This window comes from Poecile atricapillus, chromosome 2 (genome assembly GCF_030490865.1).
Source record: "Poecile atricapillus isolate bPoeAtr1 chromosome 2, bPoeAtr1.hap1, whole genome shotgun sequence".
Taxonomy (NCBI): Eukaryota; Metazoa; Chordata; class Aves; order Passeriformes; family Paridae; genus Poecile; species Poecile atricapillus.
The window spans coordinates 45,203,250-45,227,762 of record NC_081250.1 but is presented as its reverse complement, the minus strand read 5'-3'; the positions used below and the strand labels follow the sequence as shown (position 1 = coordinate 45,227,762).

The 24,513-nt window shown below is 32.3% G+C and overlaps 1 protein-coding gene across 1 annotated transcript in view; it reads right to left on the bottom strand.

Annotated features, from left to right (window-relative positions):
• The window catches only part of ULK4 (unc-51 like kinase 4), a 213,386-nt gene that overhangs the window by 177,864 nt on the left and 11,009 nt on the right, over positions 1 to 24,513 (bottom strand). Inside the window, exons 9-18 of the mRNA XM_058833617.1 lie at positions 24,047 to 24,122; positions 23,332 to 23,427; positions 21,400 to 21,524; positions 21,212 to 21,281; positions 18,802 to 18,898; positions 18,251 to 18,355; positions 16,080 to 16,140; positions 14,009 to 14,190; positions 12,486 to 12,532; positions 11,698 to 11,776 (exon numbers count right to left, since the gene is read on the bottom strand). Of these exons, the coding sequence (XP_058689600.1) occupies positions 11,698 to 11,776; positions 12,486 to 12,532; positions 14,009 to 14,190; positions 16,080 to 16,140; positions 18,251 to 18,355; positions 18,802 to 18,898; positions 21,212 to 21,281; positions 21,400 to 21,524; positions 23,332 to 23,427; positions 24,047 to 24,122 (938 nt within the window). The remainder of the gene's footprint in view (positions 1 to 11,697; positions 11,777 to 12,485; positions 12,533 to 14,008; positions 14,191 to 16,079; positions 16,141 to 18,250; positions 18,356 to 18,801; positions 18,899 to 21,211; positions 21,282 to 21,399; positions 21,525 to 23,331; positions 23,428 to 24,046; positions 24,123 to 24,513) is intronic.

Below are 24,513 nucleotides of genomic sequence, written 5' to 3'. Positions count from 1 at the left end.
TTACAAAACATTATATATGCAATATGGAGAAAAATAAAATAAGGAATTAGCCAAAGTGACAAATTATCGGCTATCTCTTCTCTCATTTCCCTCAGGACAACAGAACTAGATATGCCAAGAAAAGAAAAGCCTACTTGCTGTTCCTGTGTTTCTGTCAGAACATCTAAAAGTTTTCACCATCAGGTTACAAAAAGAACAAACAACAAGAAACCTCTAATGATGTCTTTTGTGTAGATGTTTTATCAAAGGATAAGAATTATTTAAGATTAGTCTCCTGATCTCCAAGTTTACAGGTGACATACTATGTAAGACCTGGACATATCATTTTATTTCTTTGTATTTCATGAACTTCTATTTGCAAAGCATTTATGCATACATACACCTGTATGTGTGTGTGTATGTATGTATATGTGTATATATTTAAATATATATATATGTATAGATGTGTTATTTATAAAGAGGAGTTAGAAGGAAACTAGAAAATTTGATTCATTTTGTGCAGGTGACCCAGGAAGAAATCACCTTCCCATGCAAACGTATTTCGCAATAAAGCACTTTTTCTTACGTCGAGCACCAAGTAGTTTTTATATTCAACTTCCCTTGTTTTACTTAACCTTCTGACCTTATAGCAGCTTCATAACTCCAATCTTTGTACAGCAGAATCATATCAAAACTGGAAATGCAGTCTTCAAATCAAAGCAAAAAGATCTACTAAACAAACTTGGACCTTCTCCCCATCTTTTTAAAGTAGTGCTATGCTCATTAACTGTTTTCTTTAACTCCTTTCAGAGCATTTCTACAAATTTTATTCAGGAACTTTAATTAGAATGCCATTCCAGAGACAGCTTTACTTTCATATTTAAGAAACAAATGTATCAGAGGTTTTAAAGATTCTAATAGGTCAGCTTGAGAAAGTAGTAGTCAATTCAACTGCAATTCTGCACTGAATGATGAACACATAATGACAACATTTTCTCCTTTATTATATTTCCTTTCTACAACTATATAGAATTACTCTTGCTTTTGTGATGAAATATATTTTGAGAACTACACTGACTGTGGAATCAATACCATTAAAAGTACCTTGTCACTGTGGCATTAACAGAGATTACACATACCCAGTTAACATCCCTCAAGTTTGCCTCTTTAGACTGAGGGTGAAACCACCATGAGATAGTATTTAACTACACAAAACTGATGAACTGTGTAATATCACAAGCTGTTGACAATTGCTCCAGCAGACTGACTAGAGACATCAAATCACCATGACACCTAACTTACACTTGTTTGTTTGCTGGCAGGACTTGAAAAAAATTCACATCAATTTGTATATCTCCTATAAAGGAGCAAGGCAGGCTGCTCAAAATTATCAGTTTTAATGAAGAATCTCAACTAGCAGAAAGCCCTGTATCAATACTAAAACTGGTTTGCACCTCCAATACTTGGTTTCTCAAAGCATGGTTAATATATTGGAAAATTTTGATGACCCCTTATCTAAATACATTTGTATGTGCAGTCCTACAATTCTCTAAATCCTATATTCTGCTAAATAAAACCACGAATTAACCTTTGTGTGCAGTAAATTGCATATTCACTATATTCACTTGTACTGAGTTCTGTCTGGCTGCCTTAAATCAAAGTTTAACAAAACAGTCATTAACATTAAATATACTAGGTAGATTATCCATCTTCCATGGTTTGGGGTTTGTTTGTCATTAAAATTAAGAATTTAAGATTTAATATGAATGAAATTTAAATCCAAGAACAATATTTCATATTGGTGAACAGAAAGTATTGTTTCTCACTCTCCTTCAAGATTTTAGGACAAGTTATTATATATTATTATTTTTATTATGAAGAGATTCTAGTTATTATTTTTATTCCAAAGTGATAAGAGAAGGAAGCAATCATAATCCAATTCCTACTCTTTCCTCAGATATGAATAAAAAAAAAACATAAAACTGAGTTAACAAAATTTCATTTAAGAACTAATTTCCTTTGTTGTGCACTAAAAAAAACTTGCCAAAAATCTGACCAACACTGCAATAAATTCAAGTTTTTATTTGAAAAAAAACTTCTATTAAACAAGAGGGAAGATGTGTCTGAAGAAATCTGAGCTATTAGTGACTGACTTGTGCTAAAGTCATTACATCTTTGTTAAAGAGAAACAAGTTGAATGAAATCTTATAGTTTTTAATCTTCATATATTATAATAAATTTCTCCATTAAGGGTTAATTTTAGTAACTGTAAGAAGATCCATAACAAGAATTAAGTACTATGGCATAAGGCACTGAACACAAAATAATTACCACACATTACAGATGACACTCATAATCTCTTGTATATAAGACTTTATTTACCACACTCAGATAATGGCCTCATTTTCTCTAGAGAGCACACAGAGTACAGAACTGCCCTGTGATTTCCCTCCCTTCACTGAAAACAATTAAATTATCAAATATTGTAGAAATGCAGGAAATGGGGTTCACAGAGTATGTCACATGCTGAACTGGCAGAGTGTCTGTGCCAATAACCTATTTAAGACCTTCTTGTGTCCTCTGCAATGGAAGCCATGGAACAGGATATGGATGCTAACTGTGAAGCAGGGAGCACGGTGCCTGTGGAATACCAGGCCACATAACTTTCTCAGTCTTGCCTGAGAAAGCAGCCTGGGAAATCATAAGGAGGAATTAAAACAATCCTCAGAGATAGAAAACAGCCTTGAAGGTGTCTGCTCCTTGTTTTCTTGCAGGAGAAGGTCAAGGGGTGGTGAACCCCACTGACCAATGATGGTGATGTGTTAGTTTACTAACCAATAAGAGTTTTCTTTTCTGTACTTTCACGTATCAGTCTATAAAAAAGACCTGAGGTAATAAACCGAGGGAAATTCTCCAGTTCGACTCCACAAGAGAGTCCGTGTCGTTCTTCTCACCATTCCCAACAGAGCGACAACAGGAAGCTGTGATACATTGTCTGTATTATAAGAACATTTATACAGAAACACAAATATTTTTATAAAATAAATTTTATGTTATGTAATATAAATTGTTCATAATTTCACAAACACATTTCAAATTACCTAAAAGGAGGCAGACAAACTGTTTCCTCCTCTTGACAGGACACTTCTAATCTTAACAAAAATGATTTGCACAAGATTTAAAATATTCTTTCATCCTTTCATAAAGAAAAATATAAGACCTGAAAAAAAATCTGCCAAGACACTTTGACTCAATGTTAAAGGGTGCTATAAATTTTAGGTAAAGAAAGTAAAACAGTGTGTGTGGGAAAATGCACAACAGAAAAATCAAATTTATTTTATTTTAACTACAGACTGACAAATGAACTCTCCTTCTTACCTTCTTTTTCTTTTCAACCTACCTACATTTTCCCTTTCATAGAAGAAAGTAGTAGTAATGAACTGCAAGTCCTACACTGTCTAGTAAAAACATCTTAAATTTAATAAATTATCTACACCTTTTACCCTAGCTGTCAAACTGAGTAGATATAGTATAGTTATAAAAAGAAAAGAAAGAAGAAAATTTCATATGTTGACAGTCATTGCCTTAATTTACAACAATAGAGTGTGGATTTGATCTATTACCTATGGCAGATTCTCAATCTATTTCAAAATGCATCCAGAAGTTTCCCTGCAGTTTCAAGTCCAGAAAGTGAAAATTACAGTATATTCAAAAATGAAGGTATTTTATACCTTAAGTTGTAGTGGCAATATTACTACATCTTTGATGTATTAGTATGACTGTCTGCAAGTATTAGTGGAAATTAAAATATCTCTGTAATTCTGCAAACCCTTACAGTGATAAAAGCTGTCTATACGTCTAGCATAATAGAAATAATATTTTAGTTCATTTTCTTGTGAGTACACATACATCATGTAACGTGGGCAAGTAATACCAAAGCAATCTGACTTTCCTCTGAGAAAACTCTCTCATCAGGTTGAGAAAGTACGCCATGGTTTTAGTGCCACTAACCAGAAAAGAATCTAGAGTAATATTCAAGTAAATTCAAAAGGGTATATGGAAAAAAATTACCAGCTTTTTCAAAACATCTCGACTCAAACTGGGTCATGAAATAAGGACTGAGGAGAAGTCTGACTACCAGACTATGGATGTGGCCTAAATGTTGTCAAAAAAAAAAAAAAAAAGAAAATTAAAAACATATTGCAACTCCTCTAGGGAAAAATGTAAGATGGAAGTGTCATTTTTCCAGGTGGCATACAACACAAAATTGACTCATTATGAAAATTCTTTTCAACTTTTCCATAACTGAAAGAAAGAAATCTTATTAAATGAGTAGTCAAACCAGATGTCATGAACTCAAAAGGAGATTCAACTTGCTTTCGAATCAATTCAAGGTCCCAAAAGGATAAAATTAGAAACAAATAGAATCAATTAACTTATAAATCTGGTATGTTTACTAACAAATCAAAAATGGATGTAAAAGTACTGTTAAGCTTTGGAGGTTGTCTCTTAGTTTGTTTGGGTGCTGGGTTTTATTTTTTAAGGAAAAGAAATGTTATTACTTCTCCCAGTCTGTCATGCCAGTCATATTATCACATGAGCTCAGTAGCAGATGTTTATTACTACATCTGATTTCTATCCCAGCCCTCAAGTTTGAAGCTTTTTAATCACAGGAAGGACCAGGTAAAATATTTGTCTCTAACAGCAAAGATCCTGTTTCCATTTTTGCCAAAGGCAAGCAAAGAAAAAGATTGCTCAGGAGCCCAAAAAGTAAAGATTTCTGCCTTCAAAACTCAAGTCAGTGGCGACCAACTGAAGCCAGTTTACATCTAAAAATGCAAACTGAAACTGGCAGTGAGTCTCCACAGAATAAGGGTTGGCAGGAACATCCAAGGAAGTGGTCTTTTCCTTTCTTTTTTTTTCTTCTCTTCCTTGTTTTTACTCTATTCATAAATTGATTTGAAGTTACTCTAAGTCATCATCTTCTTCCAAGCAGTGGTCCTTTTATCCACTTTTTAGAAGCCATGCTAATGACATTCAAAGACCAATGCCCAGCAATAAGATATACAGGTAGAATATTTTAGATTGATTATTTCTACATAGAATATCTCATATTAAAAAAAAAAAATCAGGGGATTTTCCACTAATTTTCTTTGAAATTAGTTCCCTTTGAGTACTGCAAATTTCTTCATTCTGCTCAGTGAAGATGCAAACTAGACAAAACAACACTTCTTTCCTAAATAATTATTTTAAAATGTGTTTCAGACTAAAACAACTTTTTTTTTTTCTTCCCCCAGATGATAGCTGAAAGGTCTGGTATTTAAAAGAAAAGCTAAGACTACAACTAATACACAAGTGGTCTTGCCTAACACTGATTCTGGTTTCAGTGTCTTTTAGTGCAGTAATCAGAAGACAGCAGGAAATTAGGCTTTTCAGCTACCACCAGTGTGCAATTTCTATCACAAAAACATGCTGTAGCCTAATCGTGTCAGTCAAGCAAGTGTGTGCTTAAGAGGAAAAGTCTGGATTGTTTTCTCCAGTTCCTAGCCTATGATATGATTCATTCACAAGTGCAACACAAACAGAAATGGAAGAAAGGCTCTTTTAGGTTAACTCTTAAAGCTATGCACTTAGTTGTAAGAACCAAACAGTTCAGTGTGCAAATTGTACAACAACTTGCATAGACCCAAAGCTGTTTGGTGTAAAAGAAATTTAAAGAACCAAAAATACATTAAAACCAAATTCTCAGCTAGGCCAAACTTTACTAAAAACCAAGAACTTACAGCATACTACAAAGAATTGCAATATTATATGCTGTGACTTTGCAAACATCACATAAACAATATCAGAATAATGTCAGGAAATATTTAAGGCTTTACACAGATATGTGTCTTCCAAAGTTAATGGAAAAAAGAATTTGTTCCATGTCAAGAAGCTTAGACACAATTTTTTTTTCCATGTGGTCTCTCTTGCTCATGGACAGAATGCCAATTGCACATTTATTTTTCTGTATATATTTGATGGTTCTGCTGATACTGTAGCAATGTAAGGAAAGAAAATATTTCACTTTTTCCACAGGAAAAATAAAATGTTCCTGCTAAGTTATTTCAATCACAGAAACACTTTTCCATCTAGTCCATCCTGCCTTTCACACCCCAAATGTATCTCCAGTGTATATAACAAATATGACATATATACATATCACTTCCAGAGACACAGGTATTTATCTGCTGAAGGAAAGGGTCCTAGAGACACAGATGATCATCATCCCAAAAGCAACACAATTGTAGCAAAAAAAACTAAGAACAACAATCAGTTTTTACTATCATAAGAACTAAACTGAAACTATTACAAACAGATATACTGGAAGTACCACTGACATAATTTTAATGGAAAAATGTACTATTTCACCTGTAAACGAAAGAGTAAATTTAATGGACTATGAAAACAGTGCCAATTACATGGCTTTTTAAATGGCAGTCTTTTCTTCAGTCAGAAAATTAATTTTAGAAAATTACAAAAATGTACTTAATCCTGCAATCAGCAATGTATGTTTTATCCTTCCTAGCTGAAAATTTTCTTGTTTTCTACTACCAGTTGGTTTGGACTTCAAACATAAAGCAAGCCAAATTAATTGGATCGATAAAAATAATTTTTTGAGAGAGGAAAAAGAAGAATCTTCGGTTATGATAAAAGGTCTTCATTTTTCTGCAGCAATCCAGAATTGCCATGCTTGATATATTCACTGTTAATTTAATTATATTTCTGGTTTTTGTTTATTAATTCAGAAGAACTTTGCTCAAACACACCATGAGTTTCTTCTAATTTACCTGAGAAATGTCTATTTTTCATTTGTTCTCCTGCCACGTGCCCCAGGCAACAATGTAAATCATAATTCAATTAATCAAGTTGTTGAAAATAAATTGAATAAATTTATCACAGAGGTTGAAAGTTTACTAGAAGTCACTCAAAAAACTTAAATGGAAGCCTTTTCACGGTTACCAAAGTATTAAGTGACAATCCTGATTATGTCAGAATACTAACTGTAAGGTTTTAAGAAAATTGAAAAATACGTGTATACATGAAGATGTGCAAATACTCATGCATCCATTCTCCTACAGACTCTATCTCCTACAGATTTTTTTAATTCAGGAGAATTTTGTTTCGTGTTGTTTTTTTTTCCCATGTAAGACATATCAGATCAAAACAAAGAAAACCTGGAGAAAGCAAGGATACACTAAAATTATGATCATTTTGAGAAGACTTATAAAGTAATTTTACAATAAAATAACATTAAAACTAAACAGGTTTGGAATAAATGGTCGAATCAAACCACTTTTGTTTGAAACTCACTACAGTATGGGCAGACATGGACAAGCCTAGAAACAGGATTTATCAGAGAGGTGAGCTAGGAATAGGACTTAAAATTGGCATTCTGTAAGAAAGTGAATGACAACAAACTGTAGACCTTGAACAATGCAGACACAATGAGCTAGCTAGAGTATATATAAGAGTTACAGGTCATAAAACTACACCTGTAACAATACAGCTGCCTTCCAGCTGTGGAAAACAACCACTAAATTGTACTTCAATAAAAAATCAGAAATAAAAAGGCTCAAATTATATGGAGTTTCAGTTTGGATGAAAACAGAAATCTGGATATTTCATCACTTTGACAAAGGAAACAAAGCTATTTTTATTATGGAGATATTTTATTTTATATTTTATATTTACATTTTTATTATGGAGATATTCCGATATGCTGTCATCCTTCATGGGACATTCAGTTTATTAATTTGGCCATGGAATACATTAAGCCAAAGGCTTTGTAAATAAGCTCACAGTGTGAAGGCTGCAGCAGGTTCTCTGAACCCTTTAAACACTCAGTAGAGCAGTGGATCAAGATCTGTTAAAAAAAACAGGCGTAACTGCCTAGGCCATAGGGTGAGATTGATATTCCCATTCAGCAAATTTGAAAAAGGTAAGGAAAAGGACTAGATTTTTCCACCAAAAAGACCCAGTAGAGAACAACTCCAAGGTGGTCTCCTAACAGACAGAGGACTCTGCTCCCTGACATGGAGGCGAACTGCTATGTTATTCTATCATCTCTTAGTAAAATAGACTGAGTCTGAAATGTCACATCAGAGTGGCTGCATCCTAGGTGGCAGAGGGCCCAGTATATTCACAGAAAGGAAGGGACAATAGCTTCTGTTAATAAATACACCAAATTAGATATACATGGAAACAAGCCTTCCTAACTATGGAAGAAATTTTTTTCCTGTGAGATGAAGAACAGAATCCTGGAAAGAATGGGTTTTTTCCACTGAATTTTAATAACTAGTTTCAAACTCTAAATACAAAAATAAAACTTTAAAGTTTAGGTGTTTTTCTAAGATAACTAGCAATAAATAAGAGGAAATTATGTTCCAGATTTATAAAGGGCAATTCCATGGGGGAAAAAATTATATTATGTCAGGAAAAAACATATGACCTATTAAAATCTTCTATTGCAGCTGCACAATAGAAGAAATGGCATGTAAAATGTCTTCATCTGCAGTTATACAAGAGATCAATTCCCCTATTGTATTCTAAGATCAGTGTCATTTTTTTTCTAATCAATGCAATGAAATACTTCTTAAAAATACTTAACTGGAAATAGATCAAACGCAATTGCATTTACAGATATAAATATTCATTTATTCTAATTTTTCTAATATGACCTACATACTCGAATACATCAACAGAATAGAGATAGTACACAGTTTCACACTTGTCTAGTCTGTAGAACAGTAGTTTACTTGCATTTTATTTTGTGTTTTAGTGACCTCTGGTGGTTACATTCAAAGAAAACTGCTGTTTCCCACTTGCCTGAGAAAAGAACTTTAAAAATACCCAAAACATTAATTTTTCAAAGACAAGTAAATTAAAGGCTTTTGGCATGCATTATCTGAAAGTTTACTTCAGCCTTTAAAATGAGGTTGAGGCTTCTTCTCTTTCCTAAAGTTTTTCTGCTTCTTTAGGGATTAATGCTACTATTTATAAAACCATTTTAACGACAACAACAAAAATGTAATGGTACAGATTCAACCTCAATGATAGAGGAGCTATCCTTAAATAAATGTCTAAGTGGGTAGAAGGCAGTAGGGGGTAGAAATACAGAATCAGTTTTTTAATATGTAAGGGCCAGCAGTGACAACCTGCATAAGTCTCTACCAGGTCCTGCGTTACTTTAAAAGTACAAAAGAAATCACAAGTAAGTGATGAGTGTATAATGAAGTAACAAAAAATCTGCAAATGGGCCATGACTGAGTGATAACAACTGGAAAGAAAACTTGATATAAACAGCATGGTACACATAGAGGGCAAAAATAATTCCAGAATCTCATGTTCACAAGCTCTCGATTGACTTTTCAAACTTGGGAATAAATTTTGGAGCCAAAGGCGATCACTTCTATTTAAAAGGTAAAAAAATCAAAACAGTTATCAAATAAAATTAGAAGTTACTAAGAATGGAAGAGGAAAGAAAACACAAAAAGTCTCACCGAGACTCAGATCTCCTACATCTTCAGACTGTAAAATCTGAATCACAGAGTGTCATTTTAGATTATGTTGCTCAGCTCAAGACGCAGCTTGATTTTGACATTTTCTAAATCACAACAGCCACCAATAAACTTTACTTGGAGCATCAGATGGGTCATATGAGAGGCTAAATTACAGCATTATATTTATTTCTGTATATAATGCTGATAGAAAGGTTTGCTTTGTGGTGGGCTTTTTTAAGCACCACACAACATAAAATTATGTTAATAGTTAACAAGGAAGCTCAACCAACTCACAGATTCCTCTGAAGGGAACAGAGGGGAATATGAGTATAGATGAGAAATTCCTAAATGACTCCTTATTTTTTCCTATAAATGAGCTATTGAGTTTTGTGTATTGCCTACAGTTATTTTATTTTACATTATATATAAAAAAATAAATTTGAACACAGGAAAATATTAGAATTCAATGTTTTTTTGATCACTCTAATTTTGTGTAAGCACTAAAATATTTTTTAGTTCAGAATTATTACTTTGAGAGAAAAAAATTTGGAACGAATGTCATTAAATAAAGCACAGTAGATGCATTTTTAACCCAGACTTCTTAATTATAAAAAAATCCTTATTTTCTCAATGAATGTATATAAAAACTGATTTTAATTAACATAAGAATGGGACCAGAAAGTTAAAATGGAAGTTAATTTTCCTTCCTAGTCCTTCAGTTTAAATATCACTGCTCTTGGACTTAACTTGATTTTTGAAGTATATGGATACTTCTAAAAATGCTAAATTCCAATTGTGAATGACTTGTATGTTCAAATTAAAAAAAAAAAAAAAAGCACTGGAAACATTTTGAACAAAATATTATCACAGTTCAATGTATAACTACTTCAATCTATTGCTTTTAAATACAAAAGTTGACTAGGATATGTGTTTTCTGACAGGAACTGGGAAGCTAGGGAAATTATTGCTAAACATGTTAGTGCTAACCACCTGAACAAATGCCTGAAGCCAAAAGCCATATGGACATCTCAAAATTACTTTTGAGTATTTTAACTTTAAAAAGTTAAATATCAGAAAAAAAAACTGCCACATAAAAGAGCATACTTAAATTGTCACCTGGAATTCAATTCTTGTGAAACTCTCAGTATTGAAAGACTTTGACCAAACTTCAGTGACTGTAACTACAAGGACTTTTGCCCCACTTTGGAACTTTACAAAACAAACAGCAAACCCTAGGTAACAACAATAATGTTTTGAGTTCAGCTTTCACTACGGAACGTCAATGTTAAGCAATATAGCAAAATAATCACAATCATTTCTAAAATTCATTAAGAAGAACCCAGAGGTACCTAAACCAACAAAAACTTCCCTTAGCTGCATTTCCAAAAGAGTCAGGTATTAACCACTGGTTGTATCCTCCTACATCAGATCTACACAGCACACAGGCATATTTACAGCTCGTGTTTTGCAGTTGGGTCTTACATTCAAACATCCATTAAACTGAAGTTCTGGCTTCACCTCATGAAGAAGAAATGTCACATTCACACTTGAAACAGACATTAAATAGCATGTTCTGTCAAGATTTCACAATCTGTGTGCATGTGTCACATGCAAGAGAACAACATTAATACCACTAAATCTAATCAGTCTTCTGTTTAAGTCAACTACTGACCACGTAATATCGAACAAGAATTAAAAATACTTTTCTTCTCCAAAGAAAATTACTTGCGCTTCATTAAACACATTCTTCAAGAACTGTAAGAAACCTCAAATTAGTCCCATCTCAACAAATTCTTTTTTGAAAAAAGATCCCTAAGAATCAGTTAAACTATTTTATATTAATTACAATAACTACATTTCAGAATAACCAAATGTATCAACAGTTTCTTCTTTCTACTTGCACAAAAAGTATGACAGTGACTATTAGATTTCATGAAAAGGAGAGAAAAATGCTAATTTTATCATTGGTGGCCACAGGTTCGTAAAGATCAGAACTACAACTACAAGGAATAAGCTCATAAATTTATACATTTAATTAATTGATTATATTAAATTTTACATGTATGAGTTAAAAACAAAGCAGATTTCAAACCAAAAAAAGCTGTGAAAGCTTCTGACATTAATAGTAATAGCATTAAAAAAACTCTCTTCTGAAAAAAAAAAAAAGTAAAGTTACCTCAGAAACAGGTACATTTTCTCCAAGTTCAGATGTGTGTAATGCCAGTAAACCAATCACTCGAGCAACATTAGCACGTCTGTGTATCAAATAAATATTTTGTTTGTGTGGGAAATATATTTACAAAATACTGCAAAAACAATTATATGTTGTTTATATTCTACACAGGTTGCTACAGGCAGAAAAATTTGATGTCCTATTTACAGCTCAGATTTTCTTCTTATTTCTATTTTTTTTGTATCAACAAGTTATTTCAGTGTTTCAGCACAATTTAGCAGTAAATATATGCACAAAGACATTTATTTCCTCTAGCTCTGAACTGTGATGATTCTTTAGTTTGTTAGGATTATTAATAGTCACGCTCATCTTAATTTCTTAATTTTTTATATAATACAGAAAGTCCCTGAAATTTAGAATGAAAAAACAGCAGAGGGCACTACCACATTGAACTATTCCTGACAGGTATTACCATTATAGTTATTTTACTCTATCGTGGTATGGAGTTATTTTATTCAGTGATCTTAAGTAACTCTATTTGATATACTAAATCTAATATTATCTAGATAAAATTTCAGAGATTTTCTATAATCTTTCTTCCTGTAGAATAGCACTATATTAATTCAACAGTGAAAAAAATTCCATTTTATATCATCATACTGCCAGTTAGATACCACAGCAGTCTGGCAGGCTAAAAAAACTCCTCAAATTACCTGTTAATAAATATCTTTAATAAAATTCAGTGACATGTCTGCATTTGAACACATTAATTTAAAATAGTTGTTACTCACACATCCCAGTTGTTGGCTGCACGCAACTGCTGTATCAATATAGGGAACTGCAGTTTAAAGAAGATAAACAAACATCAGTGAATTTCAATGAAGTGATAAACAATGAATGATATGATAAACAAATCATAAACAAGAAATCAAAATATCAGAAATTTCATAAAAATATACTTGGATAGAGATTTCTAAGAGTATGATCACATACAAATACTGCAGATACTGTGCAAACACTGATTAAAGTGTTAATTTTTAAAATTAAAATTTTTCATTTTAAAAATTAAAAAGCCTGAATGGAAAAATATGAATATTTTTCTATATTTTTGCCTTAAACTAAACTACTAAATATATATCTTAATGTCAGGTCTTTTTTTAAAATCTGAATAACACTATTTAGAGAAAAAAGGTCTGATTCTTTCACCTACAAGCAAAGAGATCAGCATATAGTATTATAAACCATATTAAATTATTTTGTGAGTCTGTATCAAAATAGCTGGCAAATACCAGAATAATGAATGTTAACATATATAATCAGCCATTTAAGAACCAAACTGCATAATTACTAACTAATTTCTAAAATGTTCTGTTAATTGGCTATTCAGTTACTGTATTATTGCTCTGCTTGCTCCAAATTCTCCAGTGATAATAGAATACTCCTTCCAGCAATTCTGTTGCTGGGTTTCACAAGAATGTTATGGCATAAGACCCACCACTCCTTCCAACCTAAATGCTCTTCATCCTGTTTCCTGGTAATGCAATTTTGTCTTTAGTATCTTATATTCCAACAATAACACATCTCAGCTTTTAACTTAGGTACTTTATTACAAATGTAGGAGAGCAAAATAATTTATTTCCTATTAAATAAAATGAAAAGTGCTCATCTTAGGATACTTTCTGTGATACCTTTATATAAGCAGGGAGTGGGGGTTGGGAATCTATTTCTCTTCTGCACATGCAAGACTTGAAGAAATATGTAAAACCACTACAGACCATACTAGCAAAATTATTTGTCTGGGAGAAAATTATTTTGGAAACATGAAACCCCAAAACAGATTCTTCAGGGAGCATGGTCACTCTTTGAAGCCCTGTTTACTGAAAGTTTTACTGCCTGTGCTTTAGAAAGCTTTCTTGCTATTCTTTACAGACATATGACCAAATAAACTTATCAATTCATACATGAACTCTTTACAGTATCCTCTGCCATTTAATGATTTACAAAGACTAATTTTTCATCATACATTATTTTACACTCTTCATAAAGGTTAGTTTTTACCTCAACATTTTCCCTAATGCAAAAGAAGTACATGTAAATGTATCAGAAATCTAAGACAAATAATTAGTTTCCCTCAGCTCTTTTAAAAAACGTAATATGGAATTTAGTATTATTTTTGTTCTTTTTTAATTTTAATCAGCATCATATTTTTGCCAGTACACCATTGACTTTTTCAAACACAACTAAAATCAGCTAATTTTTGATACAATGGCAAATATGTAAACCATGTTGATTCCTTCAAAGCTCTTTTACTTACCAGCTGAGAGCTAATTAGCCTGTTTGCAATCTCCTTGTGGACAACTAAAGTGCATAGGTAGTACAGTAAGTTCAGTTTAGAACGTGCTGCTCCTGTATTCTTCTCACTGGAATCAAGCAGGGAACACACTCTTTTCAAGAAGTTATTCCACTCCATGTCTTTCATAGATGACAGCTTCTCAACTAAACCATAAGAGGAAAACAAAGAGTCAATGATTCTTTGATGTAGGTTTAACACACTACAAAGTAACATCACCACGAATAAGTAAGTTCCAAAGTTTGAATCTAATTATAATTTTAGGACTTAAAATACTAAAGAAGCATATTAGAATTCATGTCTGAAGATTACAGGAATCAAAAAGGAAGCAAAAAGAGAAATAAAGGATAAAAATTCAGCAACAAAAGCCTCAAAACATTTTTGGAAGCGCAAACCTGCTAAGTCCTTCATTTAACATTTATTTGCATTATATTTAGGAAAGGAAGAAGTTGTCCTTCATAATTACTATTTCTTAATAACTAAAGTTTTCATAATAAGTAAAGTTTCCTGTAAGCAAAGTTGAGGGAAAACCTAAAGAAAATCAATGAAATCTGCTCACAATTAATAAACTGAAAAGATGTTTTATGACTCCTACAGGTAGGTACCCACCTAGCAAAGCCTTAGCAAATCAGGACATGGATGATTTCCAAAGGAGCACAAAGAAATCATGTCACATATATACTGTGGTTCAATTCATTGACCATTGCACATGGATTTAGATTTTTTTCAGACTTCCTCATCAGCCTCAACAGTTAATTTCAATCTAGCAGCCATATATTCCCTCAGTTTCGGTATTTATTAATAACTTATCTGCCATTCTGCTACGCTCCAGTATAGACTATTTGAAAGCACATTTTCTGTCTTTTATGCCAATTTTACAGTCAAGTAACACCACCTTCTAATACAGGCAAATAAACATTAGTAGAGCTGGAAATAGGTTTGGCTTCCAGGTATTCATTTAAATTTTCCATATTATCTTTAATCATTATTGACAAGCAGCATCAAATTCAGTATCTTCAAAGACTATCAGAAAGTTGTCCAGAAGAAAGTTACAACTCTGAAAGCATTACAACAATAAAAAACACTGTCCCATATTAAATAAATACTGACAACCATTAAATATATCAGAACATCAGTATGATAACTACTTAAATGTAATATGAAACATTAGGCAGTGGAATCTGATCATCTTTGGATTAATCAAATTTTAAATATTTTTGATTACCATCTTGACTGAGACATTGGGGAATGTTGTGTTCCTTTCCAAACATAAAATTTCTTCAACAAATGAACTCTTCAAAATACATTCTTTATAGTAAGAAAAGATGAACTATTATGTCTAGGGAGAGGTGCTATGTGAATTCTAGAAAAACTACATATCTGGCTGATAACCCTCTTCAAGCACAGTCCAGTATTTTCCTTTAAAAGACTAGAGGAAATGTTCCAGGGGAAGAAATATTACACAGATGACAATGAGTTGGCTTTAGTTTTCAGAAATATTTCTAGACATTGAAAATTAGCAACAACAAAAAGACAAATCCCAAACAACTGCACATTATCTTTTGGGACATTAGTGCCATAACACCTCATGATTAAATGTGGGACTGGCAAGGCTGCCTAGTATTGTGGTTGATCAAGACTGCACATTTTAAGATCCTGCTGCCACTTGCTCACCTGCATTTGTCAAATTTTAATACATATTTGGTTGAATATTTCAGTTTAAATCTCTCAGTTGGAAAAGAACATGCTAGTTTTCCCACACTAAACACTGATGACTGCCTCATGGCAAAAGTTTTGAGCCCGGGTTTATAACTCAAGAAAGCAGAATAGAAAGGAATATTGTTAAAGTGTTTCTACTTGAAAAGTCTACTCAAAATTGGTCTAGCTAAAAATATTGCATATACAACTATAGTTTCAGAAAAATTAGTTCTGAAACTGTGACCTTGTATAATCTACAAGGAGAGGCTACAGGTCTTACAATAGTGAGTTACAGCAGCACATGCAGAATTTGTTAGACTCTTCAGCAGATCCATACCTGAATGTGCTGGTATATGTAAAGTTTTTGGGTCAAATCTAACTGGTACATGCTTCATTATCTGGAAAAAAAACCAACACATTACAACTAGTTTTAATACATTTCTAGAAAATCTCCAAGTAGTTGAATGTGAGAAAACAATGAAGCAAAATTTGTAAAGGATGGGTGGGTGTACATGCTACTGCTCATTACTGAGGAATTTTCCATTGTTTTCTGGTATGTATTTCTTCCAAGCAAATATCTGAGATCTACCTCTATGTTTTTTATATAATTATATTGCTAGTATTTCCATTAAAACTATTTTTAAAATGGGATTACACAGGATTTTTTCAGTTTACATTTTTATCTTGTTTGTTTGCAGAAAAATACTTGCATTTGGGTTTCAAAAGCTACCGAAAGGAACTATGAAGATGACAGCTTACAAAAAGTTTTAACAATTCATTTCCATACAGTAAATACATATATACACTAGACCATTCCTAAATACAAAAAATTATATTATCAACAGCTAATCATTCATCAGGTATAGGGATTTTTTTCCCTGCAAAACCATCATTTTCTTTTAGCTAATGAAATTGGATGACTGCTCAGTAACTGAGCGTTTGAGTGTGATTTTCAGTAAATAAAGGAGTTTAAAAAGGCAACTGTGTAATGGAATTTAGCCTTTGACAGATGCAGTCTTAGCATAAGTAGAGAGCTATTTTCTTAAAAAGGTCTTCAATTCCACAGATCTGCAGAACACAGGAAAATTTTACAATTTAAGCTGACATTTCAGCTTTTAATATTCTGTCAGCATATAGCAAATCCCTTTCCAGGAGATTAAATTTAAAGCTCTTCAGATTTACCAGGTGTCAGTATCATCCTTTAGTCTGAAAAGCAGACTACAGAGTCCTCACCAAGCAGGCAGTGACTCTGATTACATGTCCCTGGAACTTAGTGGGCTATTTTGCATTAATTCTGAGTCTGGCATTGCTTGCTAAGGAGATTAGTCTACATGTGCTCATCAGTATGTGCACCTATGCCTAATCTCATCTCTTATACTTGAAGTAAGAAGAGGAGCAGTTACAGACTAAGGCTTTGTGTCAGAGTCCTGAGACAGAACTGAGAAATTACCAGTAGTAGCATTCAAACATATAATCACCTTTGAAAATCTCCACTAGGAGCAATGTCTCTCACCCCAAACATACCAAAAGAGTATTGTTTGGTAGTTACTTATCTAGCTGTGTAAGATTTTTAGTTTTTCAAAGTGTTAAGAAATCGATTAAAACAAACCAAAAGAATTGTTAATACTAAAGCAACACAGCAACTAAAAGCTGTAAGATATTCCTAATGAGTTAAGATGCTCACTTCCAACAAAAAATCTTGCATTCTCCACAAGTAAAGTAAAATTCATAAGTTGCAAGTTGATGAGTAAAGTTGATAAAAGTTGATAAGACTGCTTCATTTTTTCTGGCACAGAAACAAAAGGAAGATAAAGGGGCTCTTGCCTATCATTCTTTCTACCAATACATCGTCCTATAAATGCACAGTACATTGTCATTGCAGTGCAGAGCACTGTTTCTTTTTTGGTTTGCTCTTTACTGTCAAACTTAAGTGTGAATTCCCTGCTCAGGAGACTCACTAAAAATTGTTAGCACATTAGAATCCAAATGACATAAATAAGATGGACATTTCTTGTAACCTCCAGTGTTCTTTAAGAGAGAAAATAAATTCATGTTGAATAAAAACATTATCACAGTTGAAGTCTAAACAGTAACAAATGTTAGTCTGTAAAAGTCTAACTCCTAATCTAGAAGACTTCATAGATGTCTTTGTTTTCAGTATAATAAACCAAAGTTTTGTATTCATTTAAGTAACAGATATCAAAGCAAGTTATCAGAAAACAAATCTACAAAAGCACTGAACACAGCCTTTAGTAGCTTCTATTGCTTGTAAGATATTATTTAATATTATTATTCAATCCCAAAATAACTCATTTCCCTAAATTAGCAACACAATAGGATTATAAAGACTGCCAAAAAATTGTATGACAGATTGCCAGATAACTGGGTGGAACTGTTTAGAATGAGAACTATAAAATACAGGCAAGGAGTTTCACCCTGATTAAAACTTTATCTGCAAAAATAGTCTCAACCACAAGTTCCTGAATCTTACATTTTATTTTTCTGTACCTTTGGATTGTCAATGATTGGTGTCACAATAAGATCAGATTCAGTGTAAATGAGGTCCTTCAATTTGGACTCCATATCCTGCTGACTTGAGCACACATTTTCAGCCTAGAACAAGAACAAACTTTTTTTATAAACTGTTTTGTACCAAAAAAGAGTTATTTCATGTTTATTCACAAAATACTTCATTTCAACATTATATGAAGCAGTCTGGCCATGGAAACATACCCTAATTTGCTTTTTATTTATGTAATAGCAGATAGGACCAACTAAAAATTCTGGTAAGAGAGACATACCAGAAGAAAAAGCATTAGGTCAAAATGTAGATTGAGAAGGAAAAAGGTAACTTGTCTTTTATGCACTAGGGGAAAAAAAAAAGGAGACTAAGAATCTTTCTTAATTCCTACATCTGAAGTTCTGTAAATATTTTTTTCAAACAACTTGCACACTTAATTGTGGAAGGATGCAAAAGAAAGGTGACTTTGCCACAGAGGTCAGGCTAATACTCTGACTGTAGAGATACCATCATCCCTCAATATATACCTTTTACTCACTTTTTTCGAGCACGAATCTCCTTGTGAAGAATTTTTGATTGGGATAGTAGTAGCACGTACTTCTACTGCAGAGTTAGTTCTAGGCGTGGGACGAGAACTTCAGCAAAAGAAAGAAAAAATAATTAAAAAACAAAAAGATTACAGATTAAGTTTCATTGCAAACTACTTTTTTGTTCATGCCATACAGCAAATTTTCAAAGCTGACAAGCATAAATTACACTATGTTCTGCCTGATCCATTAACTAAACACAAAATTTCTGTCTTTAAATGCGTTCTGACAAGGTTAGGATTTCTTTGCCAGTTAGAAATGGAAGATGGTATTTTGTTGAAATTATTAAATGAATGTAATTCGATTATTTTCTCAGCCATAATGACTTTACGAACTGGAGGCCAAGCCATTATTATCTTAACTCCTAATAACAAAAAACACAAATTAAACAAAGCATATTAACTTGACAAAATATTGCAATTTATTTTATGTTATTCTCTTCTGACTGCCAAGTTTTGGCTAAGTAATGGGAATTAAAAACCTCCTAATTTTTGTGTATCGTTGTGAACTGGGTTTACCTTTTGCTTTTTCTTTCTAAAATCCTGTCTGCTAATTAGAAAATGAAGAAAGGAGAGACCAGAATACTGCCAAGTTGCAATTGTCATAATGCTGCTAGTCAACTTGGGCTTTATAGTACACAAAAATTCAAACTAAAACATTTAAAATCAGCTTTAGAATTATCTTAATTGGCAGGCCAGGAAACTAGTTAAATCAACAACTTCAAATGAACATGCTTTCTTAATTAGCAGAAAGTAATAGACACATTTAGTTGCAAATCAGATTTCTTTATTAGAAAAAAACAAACAGCTAAACTAAAAATATAATGACCAAACAAAACTGAAGACACTCAGGAAATCAGTGATCAAAGGAACGAATGTAATAGTTCTCATCTTCCATCTATTTTCAACAGAAATTAAAATTTAAAGGGCAAAATTAAGGAATGCCAAAATATTACGTACATAAAAATATATGAAATATCCTAATTCTTACGGTAAAAAAAAGTATCAGGATGTGCTTGGAATTTTAGTTCCTAAACAAAAAAAACCCTTGTGATTTCTAGCTAGGAGGCTGGACAACTAAGTTGTCGTGTTTCTAAGTTGACATGTTTCAAAATGTAGATTTGTTAAATTTTTTTTTTTTGTTCAATTAATTCAACTAATTTTCTTTCATATATGTTTGAGATACAGATACAGAAATAAATATTTTTTCAGTTCTCAGATGGTTGCTCAGTTTAAAACAAGGCAAGAGATTGCTGAATGAAACTAGTTAAAATGAATGAGATCTATTCCATTTGCACAAGTAGAAGAAGCCACTGCTCCCGTTAAAAGCTGATTAACCACTCCAGCAGTTAATTAGTCTGGTACAAAGTGCCAGGTAAGCAAGTTTCTTTTTCAATGTTTTAATACTTTACTAGACATCACATACAATACTTTCAAAAGTTATACCATTGAAGGAAAGAGAATTTCAGAACAGATTTCTTTTAATTGTTTGCATTACATTTCAAATTTTGTATTTAAATTAATGTACTTAAAAATAAACTACATTGCTAAAAAAATATTATTTGGATTCCACGTTATACCATTTTTACCAATGTAGCCTTTCTTTTGAGCAGTTGGCTAAATCAAATGCTACTTGAAATTACTAATAATATATGTTTAGCTGTGATGATAAAAATGATGAGATAAGAATTAATACTTCATTAAAACAAATTAAAATTAACTTTTGTACACAGTATGATGTACAGAAGCCCTATTTCAGGTTATACGAGAAGCTTAAAAGAGTGTTTTCAAACTGCAATATTTCTGCTTTATGTTGGTAAGAGAAATGTTGATTTCACTAGACAATCCTGGCCTGAAAGCTAGTACAGAGTTTCAGAATCAGGCCTCAACTAAAACAAATCACTGTTAAATCAATCACTATTTTTTACTTAATACCCATGTAGCACTTAATAGACTGTTACCAATACCTTGTGATGAAAAGCTGCAGGCAGAATTTATTAACAGATCATACGCTGAATGAATATTCTTATGTATTTAAAGAAATCATTCTCCAAGTCTATTCTTATATACATGAAGTAAGAAATATCTAAACAAATTTCAGATCAGAGCTTTCTGTTTAGACAGACAATTAAGTAATCAAAAGTTTACTTTCAAAAATGAGAACAATAAAGTCATATAAGCTTTAACTACACATACTGCTTTCACAGCTCTTCAAATGTATTTTAGTATTTATTAACTGGTAATAGAAAACTTAAAAGGAGACACAGACACAATGTTACAGTCATAACAATAAAATGTTTGAAGAGACAGTGGAGGAAAAAACCAACACTAAACATACACGATTACAAGGAGGTTTTCATACCTGAGAAGAAATATAGATTCATTTGATTCACCATCAACTACACTTTTGGGGCGCAACTCAGTCTGAGTTTCTAACAAAAAGAGAACATGACCTTGTATTCAGAGGTTAAAATCAAATAAAACATAGGGAGTAAATATGTTGGTAGGATTGATAAAATAACTAAAAAATAACATAAGGAGCAATATTACCTATTTTGAAAGAATTGCTTGATGGTTTAAGACCTGCCCTTGAGATTGACAGGTTATCCAGATTGTTATGAGCATCCACTGACTCTTTGGCACTCCAAGAAATTGATGACTCTGTGTCTTCTCTGCTGTTTAATAAATTATATTCATTATAGATTTTTTAAAAAAAAGAAGGATGGATTATAAAAAAACAATTGATTATATCCATGATCTGTTGCAATTGTTAGCATACAGTTTAGCTGTCATTCTCTAGAACAACATCCACTTTAAATATGTGTTGCACATACTTTTTATATTGGTAATAGCAATGATGAAAAATAAGTTTACAGCAAATAACTTGGAGAATATTAAAAATTTTGGCATTAGAATTTAAATGAAGGACATTAAAAAAGTTAAATTATTACCCCATAATACAAAAGATACTAAAGAAATACTAAAAGCATTACAGAAATTTTAATCTTCACAGGAAAAAGTCACAACAAACCTCTGTCCAACTATAAAGTCTGTAGCCTAGATTAAAACCACATTTTTGTGTATGTAATGATTTACAGGTCATACTTAAATGCAATTTTATTGATTTTGGTTGTTTGGGTGTTTTTTAACATGTCCTTAGATTATTCACATGAAACTGGGTAATAAAACCTTAATGAAGGCTCTCTAGGATATCTATTATTAAACCCACACTGCAAATAAAATAGATACATGGACCTCACAGTTGGAAAAGAGAGAGTATTGAGCTTCTGTTGGATGTCAAGTGAACGTTTTATATTTGTCATATTTGTCAGTTAGTGCACACATCAGCAGATATTTCAGAGGCCTTAGAAAAAACCTCAGGAGTATGGCCAAATAGCCCAATTATTTGTAGGAGATTAAGGTTTCTCTGGTTCTCTGAAAATTCCCCAAAATTATCACTATCAGGATGTTGACATAAGTCTTGCTTAAACCTTGAATAAAATCTTAGTTCACAATATAAACTTTAAACATTATTTTTTTATTGCAGGTGAAACCAGTAATAAAATTAGAAGACAAAGAGCTGTACCTCAAACTATAAGAAACATTAAAAACAAAAACACTGCAGCACTAGTATCAGAAATAGGTATTAAACAACATTAAGAGAAAATTTTAAAGTAGATACAACAAAAAAACCTCAACATTCTAAAACTATTTTGACATTAGGTCCACAGACTGGAACATGAAGTATTTTGCAAATATTTAGAACAAAGTAACACAAAAAACAATGCTAAATGTCCTAATTCAAAATTAGAAACATAAAACCCAGCAAGGTAACAGGAGTTACCTTGATGAAAATTAACTTTTTAATACATAAAAACCATTTTCACAAAAGGTTTGGGCATTCCTGCATATGTAGCAGTGTAGAGTATTAAAAATTTAGAAAAAAAGCCCTACTATTAGATTAATGCATCATGTCATACACAAAGAATATGGGTCAGCTGCATTTGCAAGATTATAAGGCTGAACCACAGCTTTAAGATGATGCAGTGATAGGCTTTGAGAGGCTCTAAGCCTAACGCATAAAAACAAAAAAAATTACGAAAGATAAAAATGACCCATATTTATAAGATTCTACAAAAGCTTTAAAAAAAATTTAAGTCAGATTCAAACAACAATATTTATATATTATATAATATATAAACAAATAAATAAAAATGAGAGAATTTAGCTCAGAAGTTAATTTCAACGCATTCTGTAGCCAGCAGGATGGAGTGTGTTGAAAGTGAATGGACAGTGCAATACACTAGTAGGATAATACAATTCGTAAACATCCAAAACTACCCACTGAATGGTGTAAAACCCCATTCATTAATTCATGAAAATTCTAAGAAAAGTTCAAAAGTTATAAAATTTACAGGCAATAAAATATTTTTTATCTTTGCTTATATTTAGTAAAAGAAATCTTCCTTGAACATTCAGTACCTTAAGTTTGTGCCCTGTCTGTCTGCAGAATCACCACCACAATGGCTAAGGGATCCTTTCCAGAATGGATGCTGCAATAGGTCTGTCCAATTCAGCCTTTGGAAAAGCAACAAACAAACCGTAAAAGCAGTGGCTAAGTACAACTCCACAGAGACATACCAGACTAGCTTTTGAACCCAGTGACGCTACAGAGCAGTTAATCTGGTTGTTTGCTTTTATTTGGAAAACAAGTAAGTTTTCTTAAAGGGCAAACTTTTTGCCTTAAATCAGAATGGAAAATTCACACAACAGAGGTATGAGAATAAGAACGAAGGAAACTGCAGCGTCAATGCCACATGTAAATTATCTGACATACCCTGTAACTTATAGCCCTAAATTATTTAACAATGGAACTGTATCAGGTATAAATAAAAGCCTAATAAATTACATGTGCCCTTTGCTCTGGAAAAGCAAAGACATCCAATTCAAAACTGGCTATCATTCTATTACAAAGTTATCTATTTAGCAAAGGTACACAAATAAAAAAAAATGCACTTAATGAAAACGTCAATTCTATATATCTTCATCTAAGAAAAAGCACAGTGCTCTTTTATATGAGAGATGAAATTTTTTCTGCATTCTTTGTCATCTATAAAATACTATACATACAGTATCATAATAATTATTTTCTCCAGAGGTGACAACATAAACAGCTGTCATGGATTAGGCAGTTTACCTTTTCTGAGGATCCTTTTGAAGTAACCCATCAAGCAAACTGATGAACTCAGCAGACGGTTTGTGAAAAGCAGAACCTGTAATAGAAGCTCTTAAGATCAGTATTGGAGAGCAAAAACAACCACCAAACAATGTAAACCACACAATTATCTACTGATCATGTTAAAAAACTTTATTGATAGTAATTTCATCTGAAAACAAACCTCAATGTATAAAGGCTCTTAAATATATACTCTTTGCATTTTGAAGAATCTTCAAAAAACACCCAGAACAAACAAACTACTAATGCTTGGTAAATCAACCAATAAAAATGTTTTTAAACTTGTAACTTTAAAAAAAAAGCACCCTCCAACTATCAGATAGACACCAGGAAGAAATTAAGTAGAGTTAAAATCTGCTTAAATTGAAAAAGAGACGCTAATATATAAGGATCTCTGTGAATAACACTGATTCCCAGAATGACCAAGA